At 41.2% G+C, this 20,390-nt stretch overlaps 1 protein-coding gene across 1 annotated transcript in view; it reads left to right on the forward strand.

The window, feature by feature from the left end:
• LOC121536153 (low-density lipoprotein receptor-related protein 1B) overlaps positions 1-20,390 on the forward strand; it is a 189,014-nt gene that overhangs the window by 159,246 nt on the left and 9,378 nt on the right. The window contains exons 56-70 of the mRNA XM_045206691.1: positions 801-907; positions 2,805-2,937; positions 3,543-3,665; positions 3,937-4,059; positions 4,368-4,517; positions 4,788-4,922; positions 10,826-10,945; positions 11,821-12,062; positions 12,834-13,057; positions 14,938-15,044; positions 15,776-15,892; positions 16,215-16,388; positions 17,505-17,630; positions 17,984-18,148; positions 20,018-20,179. Of these exons, the coding sequence (XP_045062626.1) occupies positions 801-907; positions 2,805-2,937; positions 3,543-3,665; positions 3,937-4,059; positions 4,368-4,517; positions 4,788-4,922; positions 10,826-10,945; positions 11,821-12,062; positions 12,834-13,057; positions 14,938-15,044; positions 15,776-15,892; positions 16,215-16,388; positions 17,505-17,630; positions 17,984-18,148; positions 20,018-20,179 (2,208 nt within the window). The remainder of the gene's footprint in view (positions 1-800; positions 908-2,804; positions 2,938-3,542; positions 3,666-3,936; positions 4,060-4,367; positions 4,518-4,787; positions 4,923-10,825; positions 10,946-11,820; positions 12,063-12,833; positions 13,058-14,937; positions 15,045-15,775; positions 15,893-16,214; positions 16,389-17,504; positions 17,631-17,983; positions 18,149-20,017; positions 20,180-20,390) is intronic.

Below are 20,390 nucleotides of genomic sequence, written 5' to 3' on the forward strand. Positions count from 1 at the left end.
GACGAGAGAAGTTCAGAAGGGAACGTTTCCCCAAAACGTTTTTAATGTGAAATTGAAGTAGTTGTTTAAAAGCTGAAAACCACTGCAGAGCTCCTGTGGTAACATGGAGTGTTGTAGTTTGTATTCTTTGGTTAAAATGCAGGACAAAGTTTTTTGGGGGGGGACTTTTTAATGGGGTTTAGTGTAAGATCAGGAAATGTTGGTGTGGAGGGGGGTGCTTTACCCCTTACGATAGGTACAAGCAGGAGAAATGCCAAGACTACTTTCTATGTGACATGTAATTAAATACTGTTCCAATTCTGTAACCAATTAATAAATAGCTACTGCATCAGTACGCCATGTGTTTTACCCACAGTAAGTGGGTTGATATTGGCTCATTCCCATTCTATCAGAAAATGCCTTGTATTCTACTGAAGTGCAGCCACTACAATACAGTAGCTAGCCAGTGTAACCTCATCCGGAGCCCCGGTGGTGATGATTGTGTGGGTGTGTTTCAGACCACTTCATTCAACAGCAGGCAGCACACAGCATGCCATAGCTTGAGGGAAGACATCATATTTAGACCTAGTATCTGTCCAATGTCCAGCACTGCTGGTTTGGAAATAAATAATGGGTTATAGTGTTTTTTTTTATCGCATACACTAGGCTAACATGGAGCGTGCAACCTTCTTTATGAGTTCATAAGTGTACAGAACACGTACAAACCTGCCCCACTCATGCTGTGAATGATGGCTGTTATATTATTATTTGGTGGAGTGTGTGCACTCATAAAGCTCTGTCTCTGATCTTTGTGTTTCCAGTGCTCCCCTCCTGCTCCCTAAATGAGTATGTGTGTGCCAGTGGAGGCTGTGTCTTGGCCAGTCTGAGATGTGATGGACAGGACAACTGTCTGGACGGGTCAGATGAGGTGGGTGTGGCTTTGCTTGGTACTCATCTATAGCAATCAATCTATACTTGCTTACTGCACCTTTTTTTGTTTATTTACAGAAAAAGTCACAGTAAGTAATGTCCAGTGCAGTCAAAAAGTGATTTTTCTTGTGTTTTATATATATTTCCACACTATGAGGTTGGAATAATACTGTGAAAATTGTGTAAGAGCAGTTTGAAAAGGCCGCCTGAAATTTCAGCCTGTTTTAGTGGGATGGAGTTCTGGCCTGACTGGTGACGACATCAGGCAGGAAATTAGTTAATAGACCAATAAGAAAGAGAGTTCAAAACTTATCTGCCAAAAAGAGCTCAGACCACTTCCAGACAGTCCTAGCAAAATTCTTGCTTGAGAAATTGCCCTTTTCTAAGAATACATTTTTGTTTATTTTTGACCATTTTAATTGAAAAAAATCACAGTAATGTACTTAATTGTTAACCACAAATTAGTTGATATTGAGATAAAAATGACTGCATTGGACCTTTTTAATACGGCAGAGATGAGTAATGTAAGAAAAAATATCACATTTATTTTGTCTAGTGTTGTAGGTGGTTTCCACCCACGGTATGCAGCATTTCTGTAGGGATTGTCCTATTTGTGACCGACCGGCTCAAATCGGTATTATGTAGCAAAATTTGAAAGTGTGTTTATTACATTGGATAAAAGTAGAGACTCAGAGCTACAAAATGGTATATCATACACTACAGTTGAGGAACAATGGGAAAGTAATTTTGATTTGAAAGTTGATAAACTTGTAAACTCATTTTTGAGAAAATGGCCTTTGAATATTTTGGTACTACTACTGGAGAGCCCTTCTTCGTCTACACCCAATCAGCATCATTCACACCCTCTTAAGCTTCAGCCCCACCCATCTCTTTAAGGGTTGATCCGAGCGTTCTGTCCTGACAACAGAAGTCAAGCACCCAAGCTATCTTGCTAGCTACTTCCAGATACAAATGACAGAACAGCTCACTGAACATTACTCGCCCTAGCAGAGCTGGTTAGGCTGTTATGTTATCCAGAGCATTGGTGACTGCAACTGTGCTGTCAGATTGTCCATTTGTAAATTCAAAACGTGTCGCTCTCGGAGCGTTCAGAGCGCACACCAGACACTCTGGCCGATGAGTAGGGTTGATCCGAACGTTCTGACCTCACAACGGCAGTCAAGCACCCAAGCTAACAGACTGAATTTATGAACGCACCCAAAATGGTTATTTGCATAGTGGAGTATTTTGTTAAGACGTAGCTAGGTCAACAATGAACCATAATCACAACTCATGACTTTACTACCCTGCATGAATCTGCAGGTAGCTAACCAACCAGCTAGCCAAGCAAATGGCTCTTTCTGTCAAAATTAGGAACGTGTAATATCTGAAAATGTAGCTAGCTAGACTATCTTACCCATATACAGTGGTCTAAAGTACTTAAGTAAAAATACTTTCAAGTACTACTTAAGTAGTTTTTTTTTGGTATATGTACTTTACTTTACTATTTTTATTGTCCAGCCCACTTATTATCTCAGCCAATCATGGCTAGCGGGAAGGTTGCTGTCTTTTTCTTTGGCTAAACCAACTAGGCTCGTAATTTCACCATTTTATTCGTATTTACAGATAGCATAGACGTTTTTTATTAAGGCACATGAAAGTTCACATGTTTTTTTAAAAACATTTACGTTCAAATGGCTCTCCTGTGAAGTAGTGACCCGTGACATACGCCTAGTTTTCTGAAACGCGTCACATTTGTAAGGATGGTCCCTACATAATTTGGTGTCCTGTGTGAGGTGAATTCCTAACAGTATAGACAAGGATGTGAGTAAAGTCTTGACTGTGTTTTGACATCGAATACTGTATGATGCTGTTTTGTGTTTCCATGTTGACAGGTGGGCTGTGTGAAGGAGTGCAAGGAAGACGAGTTCCTGTGTCTGAACCACGCCCACTGTATCCCACGGAGATGGCGCTGTGACGACATGTTTGACTGTGTGGACCATAGTGACGAGGAGAACTGCAGTCAAGGTACAACAGGGCTGGACATACTCACTTCACATGCCAATGTGCTAGAAAACTGTAACTGCAGCCAGGGTAGGACAGGGATTACAAAACACACACACACACCGTGAGGAAGGCACAAGCTGAAACGTATGCAGCCAGTGTAAGTTCTAGTAGGACATGTTACCTGTACAAGAAATGTAACAAAGATTAAATTGCAACTGTGGACAGAGTTGAGCATGTTCACTGGAACACTGTAATAGAGAACACATGCCTGCCAATATGGTACACACATTATATTTTCTTCCTTCTCAGCCTAGGTAGATTCAATTGCAGCCAATTGCAGTTTTCACAGTGCAATGAATGTCACGATCAGTGGGGGGTTCGAACTCACATGGCTAGTAGCGTAGCAACCACCATTCTAGCCATGTGTTTGTTGTGAAAGGTGTACAGCACTAGTCCTATTCTGGCCAAGCAAAGGTCATTTTGCTAACAAGAAAGTTCTTTCATACAGACACTATACTTCTAGCACAATGCTGTTGATTGACGTTTTGAAGGAAATGGAAAAGACGACCTTGTGAAAGAAAGAAAGCCCACGGGCACTGCTGCTCACCTTCAGTCTGTAATTGCAGGCATCATCTTCTGCCGTCCCGATGAGTTCATTTGCAACAACACCTTGTGCAAGCTTCACGCATGGGTGTGTGATGGCAAGGACGACTGTGGAGACAACTCAGATGAGGACACAGAGATGTGTGGTGGGTTGAAATAACAACGTCTCTCACTTAGATGTTTTCTCAAAGGTGTTTGATGGATATTTTATTAGCTATTACTTACATATTTAATGTAAGGTGATATGCATTGGTGAATTGCTTAAAGAAAATGAATGTCCTTTTTATGAAGGAGTTGAATAAACTCTGATGAATGGACTACAATATAATTTGTTAAATGGATTAGAGTGGACTGTGTTGAATGAGCTAAAATGTATTTGACTGTCTGGAATACTTGTGTGTTTCTTCTCCCCTCCAGCCAAACTTCCTTGTCCTTCCACACGGCCACACCGATGCAGAAATGACCGTGTGTGTCTGCGCCCTGACCAAGTGTGTAACAAGGTGGATGACTGTGGGGATAACTCGGATGAGGAGGAATGTGGTGAGTTTACACCAGTTCAAACATTACGTTTTTCTTCATCAAGAATGTTGAACTAAGGAGGTTGTATATTCCAATCTAACTTTATTCCTAATCGTATCAGTGTGACAACAGCAGAAACGGTGTCTTAGTCAAGTTCCTTTAATATCCCTAGAAACTCAAAGCCACATTAGTCTTTAAATCTAGGCTACTGTCAGCATTTTTATAAAGGCATCTCAAAACACCACCCATGCTTTTATGCAAATGCCTTCTCTGTTGCCGATGCGGTCTTTCTATCTGACGTGTGTTTGTGTCCTGTGTGCGTCCCAAAGCAGAGGTGGTGTCTGGCAGACCCAGGCCGTGTGGGAAGGCAGAGTTCACCTGCAGTACCCAGCGCTGCATCCCAGCCCAGCTGCAGTGTGACCTCTTCAATGACTGTGGGGACGGGGGCTCGGACGAGCAGGACTGCAAGGCCTGTGCGTGTGTGTGTCACACTGATCAATATCCTGCTGTTTAGATGGAAGTAATAAATGTCACTAGGCAGGAACTGGATGCGTGAGATAATCTAGGGCTCTTCTGCTAGATCCAAGGGTTAAATGATGTCAGAACATTTATGGTAGTAACATATTTGCTGTGTGTTTTTCTGTCTGGTGAAAGTTGTTCTCTTGGCTTCCACACATCAATGGAACATGTCTTTGTACAATGTTTAGGAATGTGTTTTCATGTGCAATCAGTGTTGTCTTCAATTGTAGTTTCCCATGGAGACGTATGTGGAAAGAAGTCAAACCCATGTGGGGAGGATGCAATTTGCAATCAGACAAACACAAGTTCAATATGTCATTGCAAATCTGGCTTTAGGAGAAATCTAAAGACTGGCCAGTGTGAAGGTACAGTATGACCTCTTTCTCCTCACTATTCAATTGGACAGAATGTTTACTCTAATAATGGAATTCTATAATGTAACTAATGTGGTTAGATATCATGTACATAATGTAGCCGTGGTTGATAAACAATATACAGTTGAAGTTGGAAGTTTACACTTAGGTTGGGATATCCTACAGACACCCGACAAGGCCCAAATCCCCGTCATTCGCATGAGGAAGAGACGGAGATATTGTTGACGTAGGTCGGGGTGCCTTGTAAGGATCCGACGGCGAGCGAGTAATCTGCCGCTCCCATCAATCCTATTAGCCAATCTTCAATCATTGGAAAATAAATTGGATGACCTAAGATGACGGTTATCCTACCAACGGGACATTAAAAACTGTAATATCTTATGTTTCACCGAGTCGTGGCTGAACGACGACATGGATAACATTCAGCTAGCGGGCTATACGCTACATCGGCAGGATAGAACGGCTGACTCCGGTAAGACAAGGGGTGGCGGTCTGTGTATATTTGTAAACAACGGCTGGTGCACAAAATCAAATACTAAGGAAGTCTCTAGGTTTTGCTCGCCTGAGGTAGAGTATCTTATGATAAGCTGTAGACCACACTATTTACCAAGAGAGTTTTCATCTATATTTTTCATAGCCGTCTATTTACCACCACAAACCAATGCTGGCATTAAGATCGCACTGAATGAGCTGTATAAGGCCATAAGTCAACAGGAAAACGCTCATCCAGAGGCAGCGCTCCTAGTGGCCGGGGACTTTAATGCAGGGAAACTTAAATCCGTTCTACCTAATTTCTACCAGCATGTTAAATGTGCAACCAGAGGGAAAAAAAAACTCTAGATCACCTTTACTCCACACACAGAGATGCATACAAAGCTCTCCCTCGCCCTCCATTTGGCAAATCTGACCATAACTCTATCCTCCTGATTCCTGCTTATAAGCAAAAACTAAAGCAGGAAGCACCAGTGACTTGGTTAATAAAAAAATTGGTCAGATGACGCGAATGCTAAGCTACAGGACTGTTTTGCTAGCACAGACTGGAACATGTTCCGGGATTCTTCAGATAACATTGAGGAGTACACCACATCAGTTACTGGCTTCATCAATAAGTGCATCGATGATGTCGTCTCCACAGTGACCGTACATACATGGTGTGGTCCTCTGTAGCTCAGCTGGTAGAGCACGGCGCTTGTAACGGTAGTGGGTTCGATCCCCGGGACCACCCATACACAAAAAAATTAAAAAATAAAATAAAATAAAAATAATGTATGCACGCATGACTGTAAGTCGCTTTGGATAAAAAGCATCTGCTAAATGGCATATTATTTATATATTATTTTATACATACCCCAACCAGAAGCAATGGATTACAGGAAACATCCGCACTGAGCTAAAGGGTAGAGCTGCCGCTTTCAAGGAGTGGGACTCTAACCCGGACGCTTATAAGAAATCCCGCTATGCCCTCCGACGAACCATCAAACAGGCAAAGAGTCAATACAGGACAATCGTACTACACCGACTCTGACGCTCGTCGGATGTGGCAGGGCTTGAAAACTATTACAGACTACAAAGGGAAGCACAGCCGCGAGCTTCCCAGTGACACAAGCCTACCAGACGAGCTAAACCACTTCTATGCTCGCTTCGAGGCAAGCAACACTGAAGCATGCATGAGAGCACCAGCTGTTCCTGGATGACTATGTGATCACGCTCTCCGTAGCCGATATGACTAAGACTTTTAAACAGGTCAATATTTACAAGACCGCAGGGCCAGACAGATTACCAGGACGTGTACTCCGAGCATGTGCTGACCAACTGGCAAGTGTCTTCACTGACATTTTCAACATGTCCCTGACTGAGTCTGTAATACCAACATGTTTCAAGCAGACCACCATAGTCCCCGTGCCCATGGACACTAAGAGAACCTGCCTAAATGACTACCGACCCGTAGCACTGACGTCTGTAGCCATGAAGTGCTTTGAAAGGCTGGTCATGGCTCACATCAACACCATTATCCCAGAAACCCTAGACCCACTCCAATTTGCATACCGCCCCAACAGATCCACAGATGATGCAATCTCTATTGCACTCCACACTGCCCTTTCCCACCTGGACAAGAGGAACACCTACGTGAAAATGCTATTCATTGACTACAGCATTCAGCATTCAACACCATAGTGCCCTCAAAGCTCATCACTAAGCTAAGGATCCTGGGACTAAACACCTCCCTCTGCAACTGGATCCTGGACTTCCTGACGGGCCGCCCCCAGGTGGTAAGGGTAGGTAACAACACATCTGCCACACTGATCCTCAACACGGGGGGCCCCTCAGGGGTGCGTGCTCAGTCCCCTCCTGTACTCCCTGTTCACCCATGACTGCATGGCCATGCACGACTCCAACACCATCATTAAGTTTGCCGACGACACAACAGTGGTAGGCCTGATCACCGACAACGATGAGACAGCCTATAGGGAGGAGGTCAGAGACCTGGCCGTGTGGTGCCAGGATAACAACCTCTCCCTCAACGTGACCAAGACAAAGGAGATGATTGTGGACTACAGGAAAAAAATTAGGACTGAGCACGCCCCCATTCTCATCAACGGGGCTGTAGTGGAACAGGTTGAGAGCTTCAAGTTCCTTGGTGTCCACATCACCAACAAACTATCATGGTCCAAACACACCAAGACAGTTGTGAAGAGGGCACGACAAAGCCTATTCCCCCTCAGGAGACTGAAAAGATTCGGCATGGGTCCTCAGATCCTCAAAAAATTCTACAGCTGCACCATCGAGAGCATCCTGACTGGTTGCATCACCGCCTGGTATGGCAATTGCTTGGCCTCCGACCGCAAGGCACTACAGAGGGTAGTGCGTACGGCCCAGTACATCACTCTGGGGCCAAGCTTCCTGCCATCCAGGTCCTCTATACCAGGCGGTGTCAGAGGAAGGCCCTCAAAATTGTCAAAGACTCCAGCCACCCTAGTCATAGACTGTTCTCTCTGCTACCGCACGGCAAGCGGTACCGGAGTGCCAAGTCTAGGTCCAAAATACTTCTCAACAGCTTCTACCCCCAAGCCATAAGACTCCTGAACAGCTAATCATGGCTACCCGGACTATTTGCACTGCCCCCCCCCACCCCATCTTTTTACGCTGCTGCTACTCTGTTAATTATTTATGCATAGTCACTTTAACTCTACCCACATGTACATATTACTTCAACTACCTCAATTAGCCGGTGCCCCCACACATTGACTCTGCCCCGGTACCCCCCTGTATATATAGCCTCCCTACTGTTATTTTATTTTACTTCTGCTCTTTTTTTTCTCAACACTTTTTTGTTGTTTTATTTTACTTTTTTTATTAAAAATAAATGCACTGTTGGTTAAGGGCTGTAAGTAAGCATTTCACTGTAATGTCTGCAACTGTTGTATTTGGCGCATGTGGCCAATGTGGTCCTCTGTAGCTCAGCTGGTAGAGCACGGCGCTTGTAACGCCAAGGTAGTGGGTTCGATCCCCGGGACCACCCATACACAAAAATGTATGCACGCATGACTGTAAGTCGCTTTGGATAAAAGCGTCTGCTAAATGGCATTATTATTATTATTATTATTATTATTATTATACAATTTGATTTGAGTCATTAAAATTAGTTTTTCAACAACTCCACAATTTTATTCTTAACAAACTATAGTTTTGGTAAGTTGGTTAGGACATCTACTTTGTGCATGACACAAGTAATTTTTCCAACAATTGTTTACAGACAGATTATTTCACTTATAATTCACTGTATCACAGTTCCAGTGGGTCAGAAGTTTACATACACTAAGTTGACTGTGCCTTTTAAACAGCTTGGAAAATTCCAGAAAATGATGTCATGGCTTTAGAAGCTTCTGATAAGCTAATTGACATCATTTTAGTCAATTGGAGGTGTACCTGTGGATGTATTTCAAGGCCTACCTTCAAACTCAGTGCCTCTTTGCTTGACATCATGGGAAAATCAAAAGAAATCAGTCAAGACCTCAGAAAAAGAATTGTAGACCTCCACAAGTCTGGTTCATGCTTGGGAGCAATTTCCAAACACCTGAAGGTACCACGTTCATCTGTACAAACAATAGTATGCAAGTATAAACACCATGGGACCATGCAGCCGTCATACCGCTCAGGAAGGAGACGCGTTCTGTCTCCTAGAGATGAACGTACTTTGGTTCGAAAAGTTCAAATCAATCCCAGAACAACAGCAAAGGACCTTGTGAAGATGCTGGAGGAAACCGGTACGAAAGTATCTATATCCACAGTAAAACGAGTCCTATATCGACATAACCTGAAAAGCCGCTCAGCAAGGAAGAAGCCACTGCTCCAAAACCGCCATAAAAAAGCCAGACTACGGTTTGTAACTGCACATGGGGACAAAGGTCGTACTTTTTGGAGAAATGTCCTCTGGTCTGATGAAACAAAAATAGAACTGTTTGGCCATAATGACCATCGTTATGTTTGGAGGAAAAAGGGGGGGCTTGCAAGCCGAAGAACACCATCCCAACCGTGAAGCACGGGGGTGGCAGAATCATGCTGTGGGGGTGCTTTGCTGCAGGAGGGACTGGTGCACTTCACAAAATAGATGGCATCATGAGGAAGGAAAATTATGTGGATATATTGAAGCAACATCTCAAGACATCAGTCAGGAAGTTAAAGCTTGGTCGCAAATGGGTCTTCCAAATGGACAATGACCCCAAGCATACTTCCTAAGTTGTGGCAAAATGGCTTAAGGACAACAAAGTCAAGGTATTGGAGTAGCCATCACAAGGCCTGACCTCAATCCTATAGAAAATATGTGGGCAGAACTGAAAAAGCGTGTGAGCAAGGAGGCCTACAAACCTGACTCAGTTACACCAGCTCTGTCAGGAGGAATGGGCCAAAATTCACCCAACTTATTGTGGGAAGCTTGTGGAAGGCTACCCGAAACGTTTGACCCAAGTGAAACAATTTAAAGGCAGTGCTACCAAATACTAATTGAGTGTATGTAAACTTCTGACCCACTGGGAATGTAATGAAAGAAATAAAAGCTGAAATAAATCATTCTCTCTACTATTATTCTAATATTTCACATTCTAAAAATAAAGTGGTGATCCTAACTGACCTAAGACAGGGATTTTGTTACTAGGATTAAATGTCAGGAATTGTGAAAAACTGAGTTTAAATGTATTTGGCTAAGGTGTATGTAAACTTCCGACTTCAACTGTACATAACATGGCTTTCTAGTTTTTCTTCAAGACGCCCAGATTCCATCAATAGCTCTGAGTACGTGCTTATAGTAGCTGACTGCAGGAATGTCCATCAGAGCTGTTGCCAGATAATTGAATGTTAATTTCTCTACCATAAGCCACCTCCAACGTCGTTTTAAATAATTGGGCAGTACGTCCAACCGGCCTCACAACCGCAGACCAAGTGTATGACATCGTGTTGTCGAGCGGTTTGCTGATGTCAACGTTGTGAACAGAGTGTTTCATGGTGGGGTTATGGTATGGGCATGAGGCATGGTGGTCACACCAGATACTGACTCGTTTTCTGATCCACCCCCCTACCTGTTTTAAAGGTATATGTGACCAACAGATGCATATCTGTATTCCCAGTCATGTGAAATCCATAGATTAGGGCCTAATTTATTTATTTAAATTGACTTATTCCCGTATCTGAACTGGAAGTCTTTGAAATTGTTGCATGTTGCGTTTATATTTTTGTTCAGTATATATTGTTTTTACCCAATTAGACTATACAATAGATATCCTCACATCCGATAGGTTGGTACGATGTCAACATGAACTGAAATGCTTGTTTCCATTTTTATTTGAGAGGTATGGCAGCTTAGTAACTGACTGATTTCTTTTTTTTTCTTTTCTCCTCAGAAATCAATGAGTGTCTTGGGTTTGACATGTGTGCTCACTATTGTACAAACACTAAAGGATCCTTCAAGTGTACTTGTGACAGGAATTTTAAGGAAATCAATGGAAACTGTATAGTAAAAGGTATGGACCATTTTATTACTGTACTGTATGTGCTAACTGAAGTACATTGAACTATCAAAGACCTTGCTGTGTATCTTGAACTACGATTGTTAACTGTTGTAGTTTCAATAGATATGTCATGTTTTGCTAAATGAATTAAAACTTTAGTATAAACTAAGTATAGTATGTATTTCTATAAACTGCAACTTTTTCTTGAATATTGTATACCCTTTATTTGAATTGAAGAGTTTTATTCAATAGCTATTAAGATAACACTGTACTCATAGACTGTACTGTATCCTTAGCACTCTTGTAAATATACTGTCATAGTCATCAGATTAACTTTACATTAAGATGACAGGATTGTATAAGTAACACTGAATGTATACAAAACCAGCCATTTAACCATTTTAAAGAGTATAATACTTGAGTCTGCATCTGTTTCTGATGTGACCAATAAGGATGATATATTACGGGTGTATACCTCACTGTGATACATATTAATCTATCCCACAATTCCTACTGATTGGCACCGTGGGTAGTAGTAATAATAAATGACTGGTCTTGTTGCTATGTGATTATGTATTATTATTATCCTGATCATAAAGGAACGTGATATAGGGTGGTTTCCTGGACACAGATTAAGCCTAGTTCTGGAATAAAAAGCACTTTCAATGGAGATTCTCTATTGGACTTGCCTTTTAGTCCAGGACTAGGCTTAATCTGTGTCCAGGAAACTACCCCAGAATGTTTATAAATGATGACTTGATTACATACATTAGAGAATACTTTGCTTCTGTAAATGAAATTATGCTGTCAAATTGTTGTTTAAAACCCCAAATGGAATTGAGCCACTTTTCATTTTTTTTGCATATTAATAACTCAACAACGGGCAGGACCAGAAGATCGAGTGCTCTACATAGCTAATGACACTGAAATCCGAAGTTTTGTGTATCCATTTAACCAGAGCCATGGACACAAATTCCTCACTCGCATCGAGGACAATGCCCGCATTATTGGGATGGATGCTCTGTTACACCAACAAAAGTTTATCTGGGCTACACAGTTTAACCCTGGTGGGCTTTTTTACAAAGAAATCCTAGACAAGAGTCAAAGTAAAACTCATGTCGGAAACATAGTAAGTATCTCCAAAGGTGTGGTTGGAAAGTGTACTTTACTTTTCAATGTATAATTGAATGTATGATTTGTACATTTAATATCCATATGCTAATATCAACAGGGTATCTACAGTATTAAGTAGCCCTATTACAATATATGCATGTTTCTTTCTTTTCTAAAGCCATTGAAGCTACATTGTTGTTGCATTTGAGGACAATGAATTATAGAATGATTATAGCAATGAGAGCTTGAATACAGCAGTGAGCGTTTGAAGATTAAATGTATAACTCATATAGTCACATATCTTATTAATGTCTGTGAGCGAGAGAACAGAACATTAGCAAGGTGCCACGCTTTTTCCAGTTATTGTTTGACCTAAAGTAATGAATGTCTCGGACGTAATGAATGTCTTGCCTGCTGACAGTCGGAGAGAAAGCTAGCACAATGTTTTAAGATAATTACACATCTTTCAATGTCATTTGTAGATACTCTTATTCTAAGACCATGATGTACATTGATCTAAAGTTTGAGCCGTTGTCACGTTGGAAACATTGCATAAAGTATTATGGGATCACACGTAAGACTTCTTACACATTTAGCATAGGCTACTAAACCTTTACTAGCGTAAAGTATTGCATTAAACAGACCTTTTATCAGGTTTGATAGAAGAAAATTCTTCACATCTGAATGTTAAAAGTTTCAAGTTTATTTGCCATGTGTAATACAAATACCTTGGAAGTCTTCGTCATGTTCACGATGTCATGTTTATAAGCTCTCATTTTCCTTGCAGTGTTCAGACTTCCGTAGACCGAGAGATGTGTCTGCTGACTGGATTACAGGAAATATCTATTGGACAGACCACTCTCGGATGCACTGGTTCAGCTATTACACAGCCCACTGGACTAAGCTCAGATACTCTATAAACGTGGGCCAGCTCAGAGGGCCAAATTGCACCCGTCTGATAACTGACATTGCAGGAGAGCCGTACGCCATTGCTGTCAACCCAGCCCGAGGGTAAGAGCATTCTTTTCAGACCATGTCAAATTTCATCATTATGTTTTCACTTTATACCGTTTTGTTTTGTCGTTATTTTGCCAGTCTCCCGGAGAAAGACAGCTGTGCAATTTTTAAAGATTCATCCAAGATTGTATCCAAGATTTGTTTTCTTACTGAGTTTAAGATATAAGTATAGACAGAGATTCTAGGGATTCTCTAAGTATAGACAGGGATTTGTTTAATCCCCTGTTATCCATGAAGACCAGGGGTCTCATTATTAAAGGTGTTTTTGCACAAGAAAGACTCAACCTTGCATGTGCCAGTTTTCCCGCAAAGGTTGGTATTTATACATTTTTAGCTTGATGGGAAAGTGTGCATGTCTCCACGCAAATCTCAAACCATGCTCAGTGTTGGGGTAGTGAACTACATGTAGTGCAACTAGTAATTTAACTACATTTTATGTAGTGTTATCAAAAGTTTTTTTTTTTTGCCATGTAGCGGTGTAGCTAACTACTTGAACTAAGCCTACACACTATTTATTTTTGCAAAAATAAAATAATAATAATAATTTTTCCAGCAGCAGACCCACCTAATTCTCACTTGTAAAAAATAGGCTATATTACACATTCTGTTAACACTTGACTCCAGAGTGATCTGTTCTTGCAATTTGTAGTCTGACATTTCAGATTTAGATATATTTTTTCACGTAGTAGTTTGGATGTAGTGAGATACTTTAGTTAAGTAAACTATGTTTTTCTTAAGGGTTGCTTCCAGTGTGAAGTAATTGGTAGCTTGGTTATATTTTCAGAGTAGCTTCCCCAACTCTGACCATGCGTGCGCACAACTTCTAAAAGGTTGATCAACTGTATTGCAAGCAAATGGGCTTATTGTTCGTTTGGGGGAAATGGGAGGTGTTTGATGCACAGGAATTATAATAATGGTAGGCTAATAAATAAAAAATCATAGGCCTAATGATAAAACCAATTCATTTGCCATTGGTAAGGAGATTGCATAGCAGCATGTTGTCTAATATGTTTATTTAACTTTTTTTATTAAATAGGCCTAAATCATAATCATATTGCAGGACATCTCTCCTTTTCTTACATAACTGGTTTAAATTATTCACACTACACAACAAATCGTAGGCCACCATTTATCAATCGCTCATTCAATTGCTAAGCATGCTCGAAAGTAAATAGACCTTTTGGCTCGAAAGTAAATAGACCGGTAGCCTTTACAGGATGGGTAGGCAACAGTATTGCTGTGCGATATTAGGAGTGCGACATCATACCCTAACCTATTTAATCTCAGAGCCTATACCAAGGCAGGAGATAGAAACACAATCATGTATTGATAAACAAAATATTGAACAACAATTTGTCTTTTGCATAGAAGTGTGGGCTGTAGCGTTTACTCTTAAATTGTTCAAAAGGACAATCAATCTTCCAGAATGTGCAGCTAGTGTTTGGCACTCGCTAGGCAGCATGTATTTTAAGTTTGGAAAAGTCACTGCAGCATTCTGCCCAAACCTCTACAGAAATGTGATAATTGCACTTTCTTTTAGGAATTATCATGGCCCAGTTCCAACATCTCCAAATCTTACAGCAAATGAGGGAGGGCATTTTTGTTACCATAAAAGGTGAATGGAGGGCATTTTCCAGGCAGGGTTTTAACACTCGTTCATGGCCGCACAAATTTAATATGGCTCTGATTTATCAATGAAATATGTATATGTTGCGTGCGACAGTTTTGATAAATCCCAATCATTTGTGCCGCACACAAATCCTTGAAACTCCACGTATGCCAGAATTTAGTAAGAAATGTACGCTGGTTGATAAATGAGGCCACAGATGTTATGGACACCTAGCAGGAAATGCTTATCTTTGCATCTTCTACAGGATGATGTATTGGACAGTAATAGGTGATCATTCTCATATTGAGGAGTCGGCTATGGATGGGTCCATGCGTAGGATCCTCTTGGAGAAGAACCTCAGGAGACCTACAGGTATCTACAGTACACTATCATATTAATCTGCTTGTATTTTCCAAGTCCATTTTTATATTTTCATTGAGATGTGATGTTGTAGACTAGCCTGGTCCCAGATCTGTTTGTGCAGTCTTGGCAATGAGAACAACCATAGGAGTTGGCAAGACAGTACAAACCGATCTGGGACCAGGCTAGTTGTAGACTAGAGGATAGATATGTTTGAAAATAAGGCCATGGAAAAAAAGTAAATGAATGTGTCTGACATACCAAACCTGCTGTGATGGTCCTGGGGGAGACACTTAGTGCTGATCTACTTTTTAAAATATGGTTTGGCCTCCTTTAATGCAAGGGACACATGCACTGTCTGCCAAGGTAGGGGGAATTTATAATTTGTGGAAAAACACACACCCATTTAATCGCCATGACAACTTGAGTCATTTATCCAGTCAAACACATGATAGAAAAACATTTTATAAAAAGGGAAATGTAGGACATAACTTAAAATGTCTGTCATCAAAAGAAAATACAAATATACTGTATATGTCCTGTAGTATGATTCAACGTTAATGACTCTCGACTGCATAGAAAGTGAGATATCTAAAGGAGATAAATAAAATAACTGTCTGTTTATGCAGTCTATCCACAGCCTAACGCTGTTTAGAACCTGAGGGCTGTCGGAATGAAGGCGTCCATATTGATCTTTACACAATTCATAAGGAAAATAAATATCTTCCTCTCATCCTCCCCAGGTCTGGCCATCGATTACTTTAACCAACGTTTGTATTGGGCTGATCCTGAGCTCTCCGAGATAGGCAGTGTGAGATTGGATGGGTCGGACCCTCTGGTGGCAATCAGGGACAGACACGGTAACACCACCACTGAGAACAAAACAAAGATTGACTATCCAAGCACATACTAGCTACTGATGTGATCATTTGTTTAATTTCCTCTACATTTGATCAACAGATTGCTACAATAATAGTGTGTGTGCGTGCATGCATGTGTGGCTATAGCAAGCTGTTAACCAGTGTAGTATAGTACTACTATCTAACCACACATATGAGGTTTCCTACTAGCTACTACTACTGTCCTGGGATTTACAAACCCTCATTAAAACTACAACAGTGTTCATGGTCATATGCTTCTTTCCACCCTACCTTTATTCTGTTTCCACTGCTGTGTTTCCAGGAATATCCCAGCCATACAGGATTGACATATTTGAAGACTACATCTACGGGACTGGGCTGAAACACGAGGTCTTCAAAGTTCACAAGTATGGCAAACAGCCTGTAGAGTTTCTCCACTTGGGTCTCGAGAAAACGACCAATGTCATGATCTCCCACCGATACAAGCAGCAAGATGGTAAATAAAAAAAATCTACTGCTTTGTTTCAGTGGGTATTTTAATGAATACAAGTGTTAATGAGGGTCAAGGGTAATACATGGAAATGATCAGGGTTGTGTAATGTGGATATTGAAAGTACCAGCTGAACGGCATTCTAGTGTAAATGCAAGCATAACAAGGGCAACTAACATGATATTACAGTAACAAATAAGACGACAATGCACCATGATATTACAGTAACAAACAAGACGACAGTGCACCATGATATTACAGTAACAAACAAGACGACAATGCACCAATGTAGCATTGATATTCTAGCTGGTTATGTGGGTCTAACTCCTGAATGGAATAGCTTATAGTCTTCTTGAGCTAGTTTTTCATTTTCTCAAGTGTGGGACATGAGCGAGTCATCTCATTTCCCATGATAGGACCAATATATTTCACATTCTTAGCCTCTACTCGGTTGCTATTTATTATCTGTGTATTGTTAGTATTTATGGAGCGTCGGACATATCTTCTTCAGTAAAGGGCAGCTGTACCGTTCTCCAAAGACTCATTAGTCCAACCATGTAGCATACTCTTTGGGCAGCAAAAGTTACTGCACATCTAGCAGAACAGAAAGACCCTGAGTGTTGGTTTGATGTCTTCAGCAAAACACACTGACACCCTCTTCTTTCGCTAGCTTTGATCCACAATGATCCCTATAACCCCGAACACAACACATCTGTGTAATTCGAGAACTGTTTTTGTTCTTTTTCGTTGAAAACCCAACACTTCAATTGACTTATTGGAGCAAAATGGCAGCATGCTGCTGATGTTGTGCATATTGAAGTAGTGTTCACTAACAGGGCATAGTAATCCTCTAGGACAAGGCATTGAGTGGAATGTGGATCATGTCTCTTGTTGATTCTGAATAGCAATACATTTGTGAATAGTATGAACTAAATCATAAGGTTTAGCCTCTTCCCTCTCTATGTTGTCAAAGAATAACATGTTTTGCCTCAAATAAAAATAAAAAATAAAGTTTAATTGAAGAATAATAATAAAGGCATGAATGTGTTTGTTTGTTGATGGCTGTATTGAAGCTTCGGCTGGAATAATGAATCCTCTTGGCGTTTGCCTCTTGTCTTTCAGCGGTGAACCCATGCCTGAGAATGAACTGTGACTTCATGTGTCTACTGAACCCAAAGGGTGCCACCTGCACCTGTCCAGAAGGGAAGGTACTGGTCAACGGCTCCTGCAGTGATGTCAACATCTCAGGTAAGCTCTTCAAGACCGCTGCCTAAACTTCACTTACTGCCTGCCAACGTAATGTCACCTCTAAAACTGCTACAGTAGGCAATCCAGCTGAGGTGGCACTTGGCCAATGCAAATTAATGAAGTAAAATCTTTCTGAATCGCTCAGGATTTTGTGTACTTCAAAATAAGACTTGAAAGTGGAGGTGCATGTTTTGAAATGATAACATAAGATTACATGCTTGTACAGTATCATGCTCTTTCTCCTGGCCCAGCTAAATGACACTGATGATGATTCATAGTTTAGAAGGTACTTCAGAAAACCTGTCCACTAGTTCAGCATAATGAACATGCTGTGCATTATTGTTGTGTTGTAGGCGAGCTGTGCCGGCCACCGTGTGAGAACGGCGGGCGCTGCCTGGCCAATGAGAAGGGCGACTGGCGCTGCTACTGCTGGCCTGACTTCTCTGGAGAACGCTGTGAGGTCAACCACTGCACCGACTACTGCCTCAACGGAGGCACCTGCATGGGCTCACCCCTGGGTGAGTCTGCTGTTAAAATCCATATATTGATCGGTAGATAAATGGATGGATGGATTGATCAGAGGGTGATTGACATAAGGCATTATGTGCTCAGCTGTCTTTACTCATAAGTAGTTAAGTCGTTAAGGACTCTCTGGGTTGTTGGGAGTGGTCAGTATCTAAAGGCGCATGTGCTACAACGGTCTTACAACATTGATTGATTGATATAGGTAGAATAAGCATGAAGCATAATAGAGACGACATGTTAATAACGGAACCGATCATGTCTTATTATTATTATTGGCCCATTATTCCCGCTCTTCGGAGGACAAAACTAAACTTTGTTTTTACAGCTTTTTCTTTTTTTGTTACATGTACATTCTACACACACTTGACAATTTGTCTCAAATTGTTAGTTTGCCACTCATCCTGACTAATATGGATAAACTAGAATAGTGCAGAGCACTTCAGTTTTACTTCACGTCGCCGTGCTAAAAACCAGTCAACCGATTACATAATGCATGCAAGAGGGCAATTATTCACAACATCAGTCTCTTAGAACTGATGCTGTGTGGTCTCACGAGCAATTACCCCTAGCGATAGATGCATTTGGATTGCTGTGGTTTTCCTGACTGTTACTCAAATAAAACATTTTTGTTTTGAAGATTCGTGAAAATGTGAAATCGCTTCATGGATTTGTAAACCTTGAAAATGATGAAAGTCCATTTTAGAGAGTGTGCTAAATATAGTAGCTGAGTGTTGAATGCTAACACATACATAAAAACTGTAATTGAACAGTCGGAGTAGTTTTAATGCTCCAGTCATTACTGGGGATAGATAAAGTATTTAGAGACTGGTCTACAACTTTTGATTTGAATCGTTTAGTCTGGGAAGTGAAATGTTTGCCCTTAAAACAGATTTTCTCTATCTCCTCTCGTAATAAATGTGTAATCTACCATAAAATACTTTAACTTGCTACACTCCCTGGCCATTTTATTCACAATATCTAAGACTCTTGCCCGGGGGAATGAAGACCAGGTATTTGATAGTTTGGGAATAATATGTTGAACATGTTGGTGTCCTCAGTCAATTGAGTTCAAGCTGGCTGCCTTTGTATTATGACAGCAGCATTTGGTTAATGAGCTAGACAGATGCCTGATATTTGTGTCAGTGATATGTAATAACATTCTGTTTTTAAGAGACAAAGATAATATTTGATTGAAGAGAAGTGAGTATCACAGTGGGATTTTAAATTAGTTGGAGATTTGGAGGCAGGGTTTCTCATTTGGTTTCTCAATCTTGTTTGGTTCACCAGCCCAGTCAGTATTATATGATGAATGGTACCCTCATTTATGTCCAATGCAGTCGAAGAGGAGTGAAACAAAGTGATGGCCTATTTGTTCCGCTGCTGGGCATACAGTCACTGACTGTTCTGTGTGCTGTTCATCCATGCTAGAAGACTGAGAGTTGTTTCATAAAGTAAGAGGTTTCGCTGTGTTGAGCACACATCCCCAGGCTTGGGGAGTATTGTTCAAAATGAGCGATGAAAGCAGAGCTTGGGAGAGCTTATTGTCAAATGTGTTTCCTCAAGTACCCCAGTTTAGTGATGGAAGAAAACAGGTCTCACTGGAGACACCCACTGTAATCAATTAAAGGAAATATTTCAGTTATTTCTCTGACTTCCAGGGACCTTGTGTTATCAAGGAACTTTTATCTTGGGTTTTTCATATACTTGATACTCAACTTTGGGAACAAACACACACATCCTCAAAAACACTTGAGTTATAGTGTCTTTGTAATAAACAATGTAAATGGGACATGCCCAGAATTGTCAGCCAAACTCTCAATCTCTCCTCTCCTTTCCTCTCCTCCATCCCTCCATCCCTCCAGGGAAGCCGACATGTCGGTGCCCTGTAGGGTTTACAGGTCCGTTCTGTGAGAAGCGGGTGTGTGATTACTACTGTCTGAATGGTGGTACCTGTGATGTCAGCCTAGGGAACCAGCCGGTGTGCCGCTGCATGGCAGAGTATACTGGAGACCGCTGTCTGTACCGTGAGTAAAGGGATTCAATTACATATGGAGTCTTGGGGGTGCCTGTGGTCAAAATATATTTTTTGGGTGGCCCAAATGTATATTTCAAGTCCCATGGAGAGCCACTGATTTGTTATGAGGAGCACAACCCTCCCTTAAAATCATGTCATGTATTTCCAACCATAGGCCAATCCACCAGCAATAACAACAAACTCCACATAAACATTTGACC

The sequence above is a fragment of the Coregonus clupeaformis genome, chromosome 23 (genome assembly GCF_020615455.1).
Source record: "Coregonus clupeaformis isolate EN_2021a chromosome 23, ASM2061545v1, whole genome shotgun sequence".
Taxonomy (NCBI): domain Eukaryota; kingdom Metazoa; phylum Chordata; class Actinopteri; order Salmoniformes; family Salmonidae; genus Coregonus; species Coregonus clupeaformis.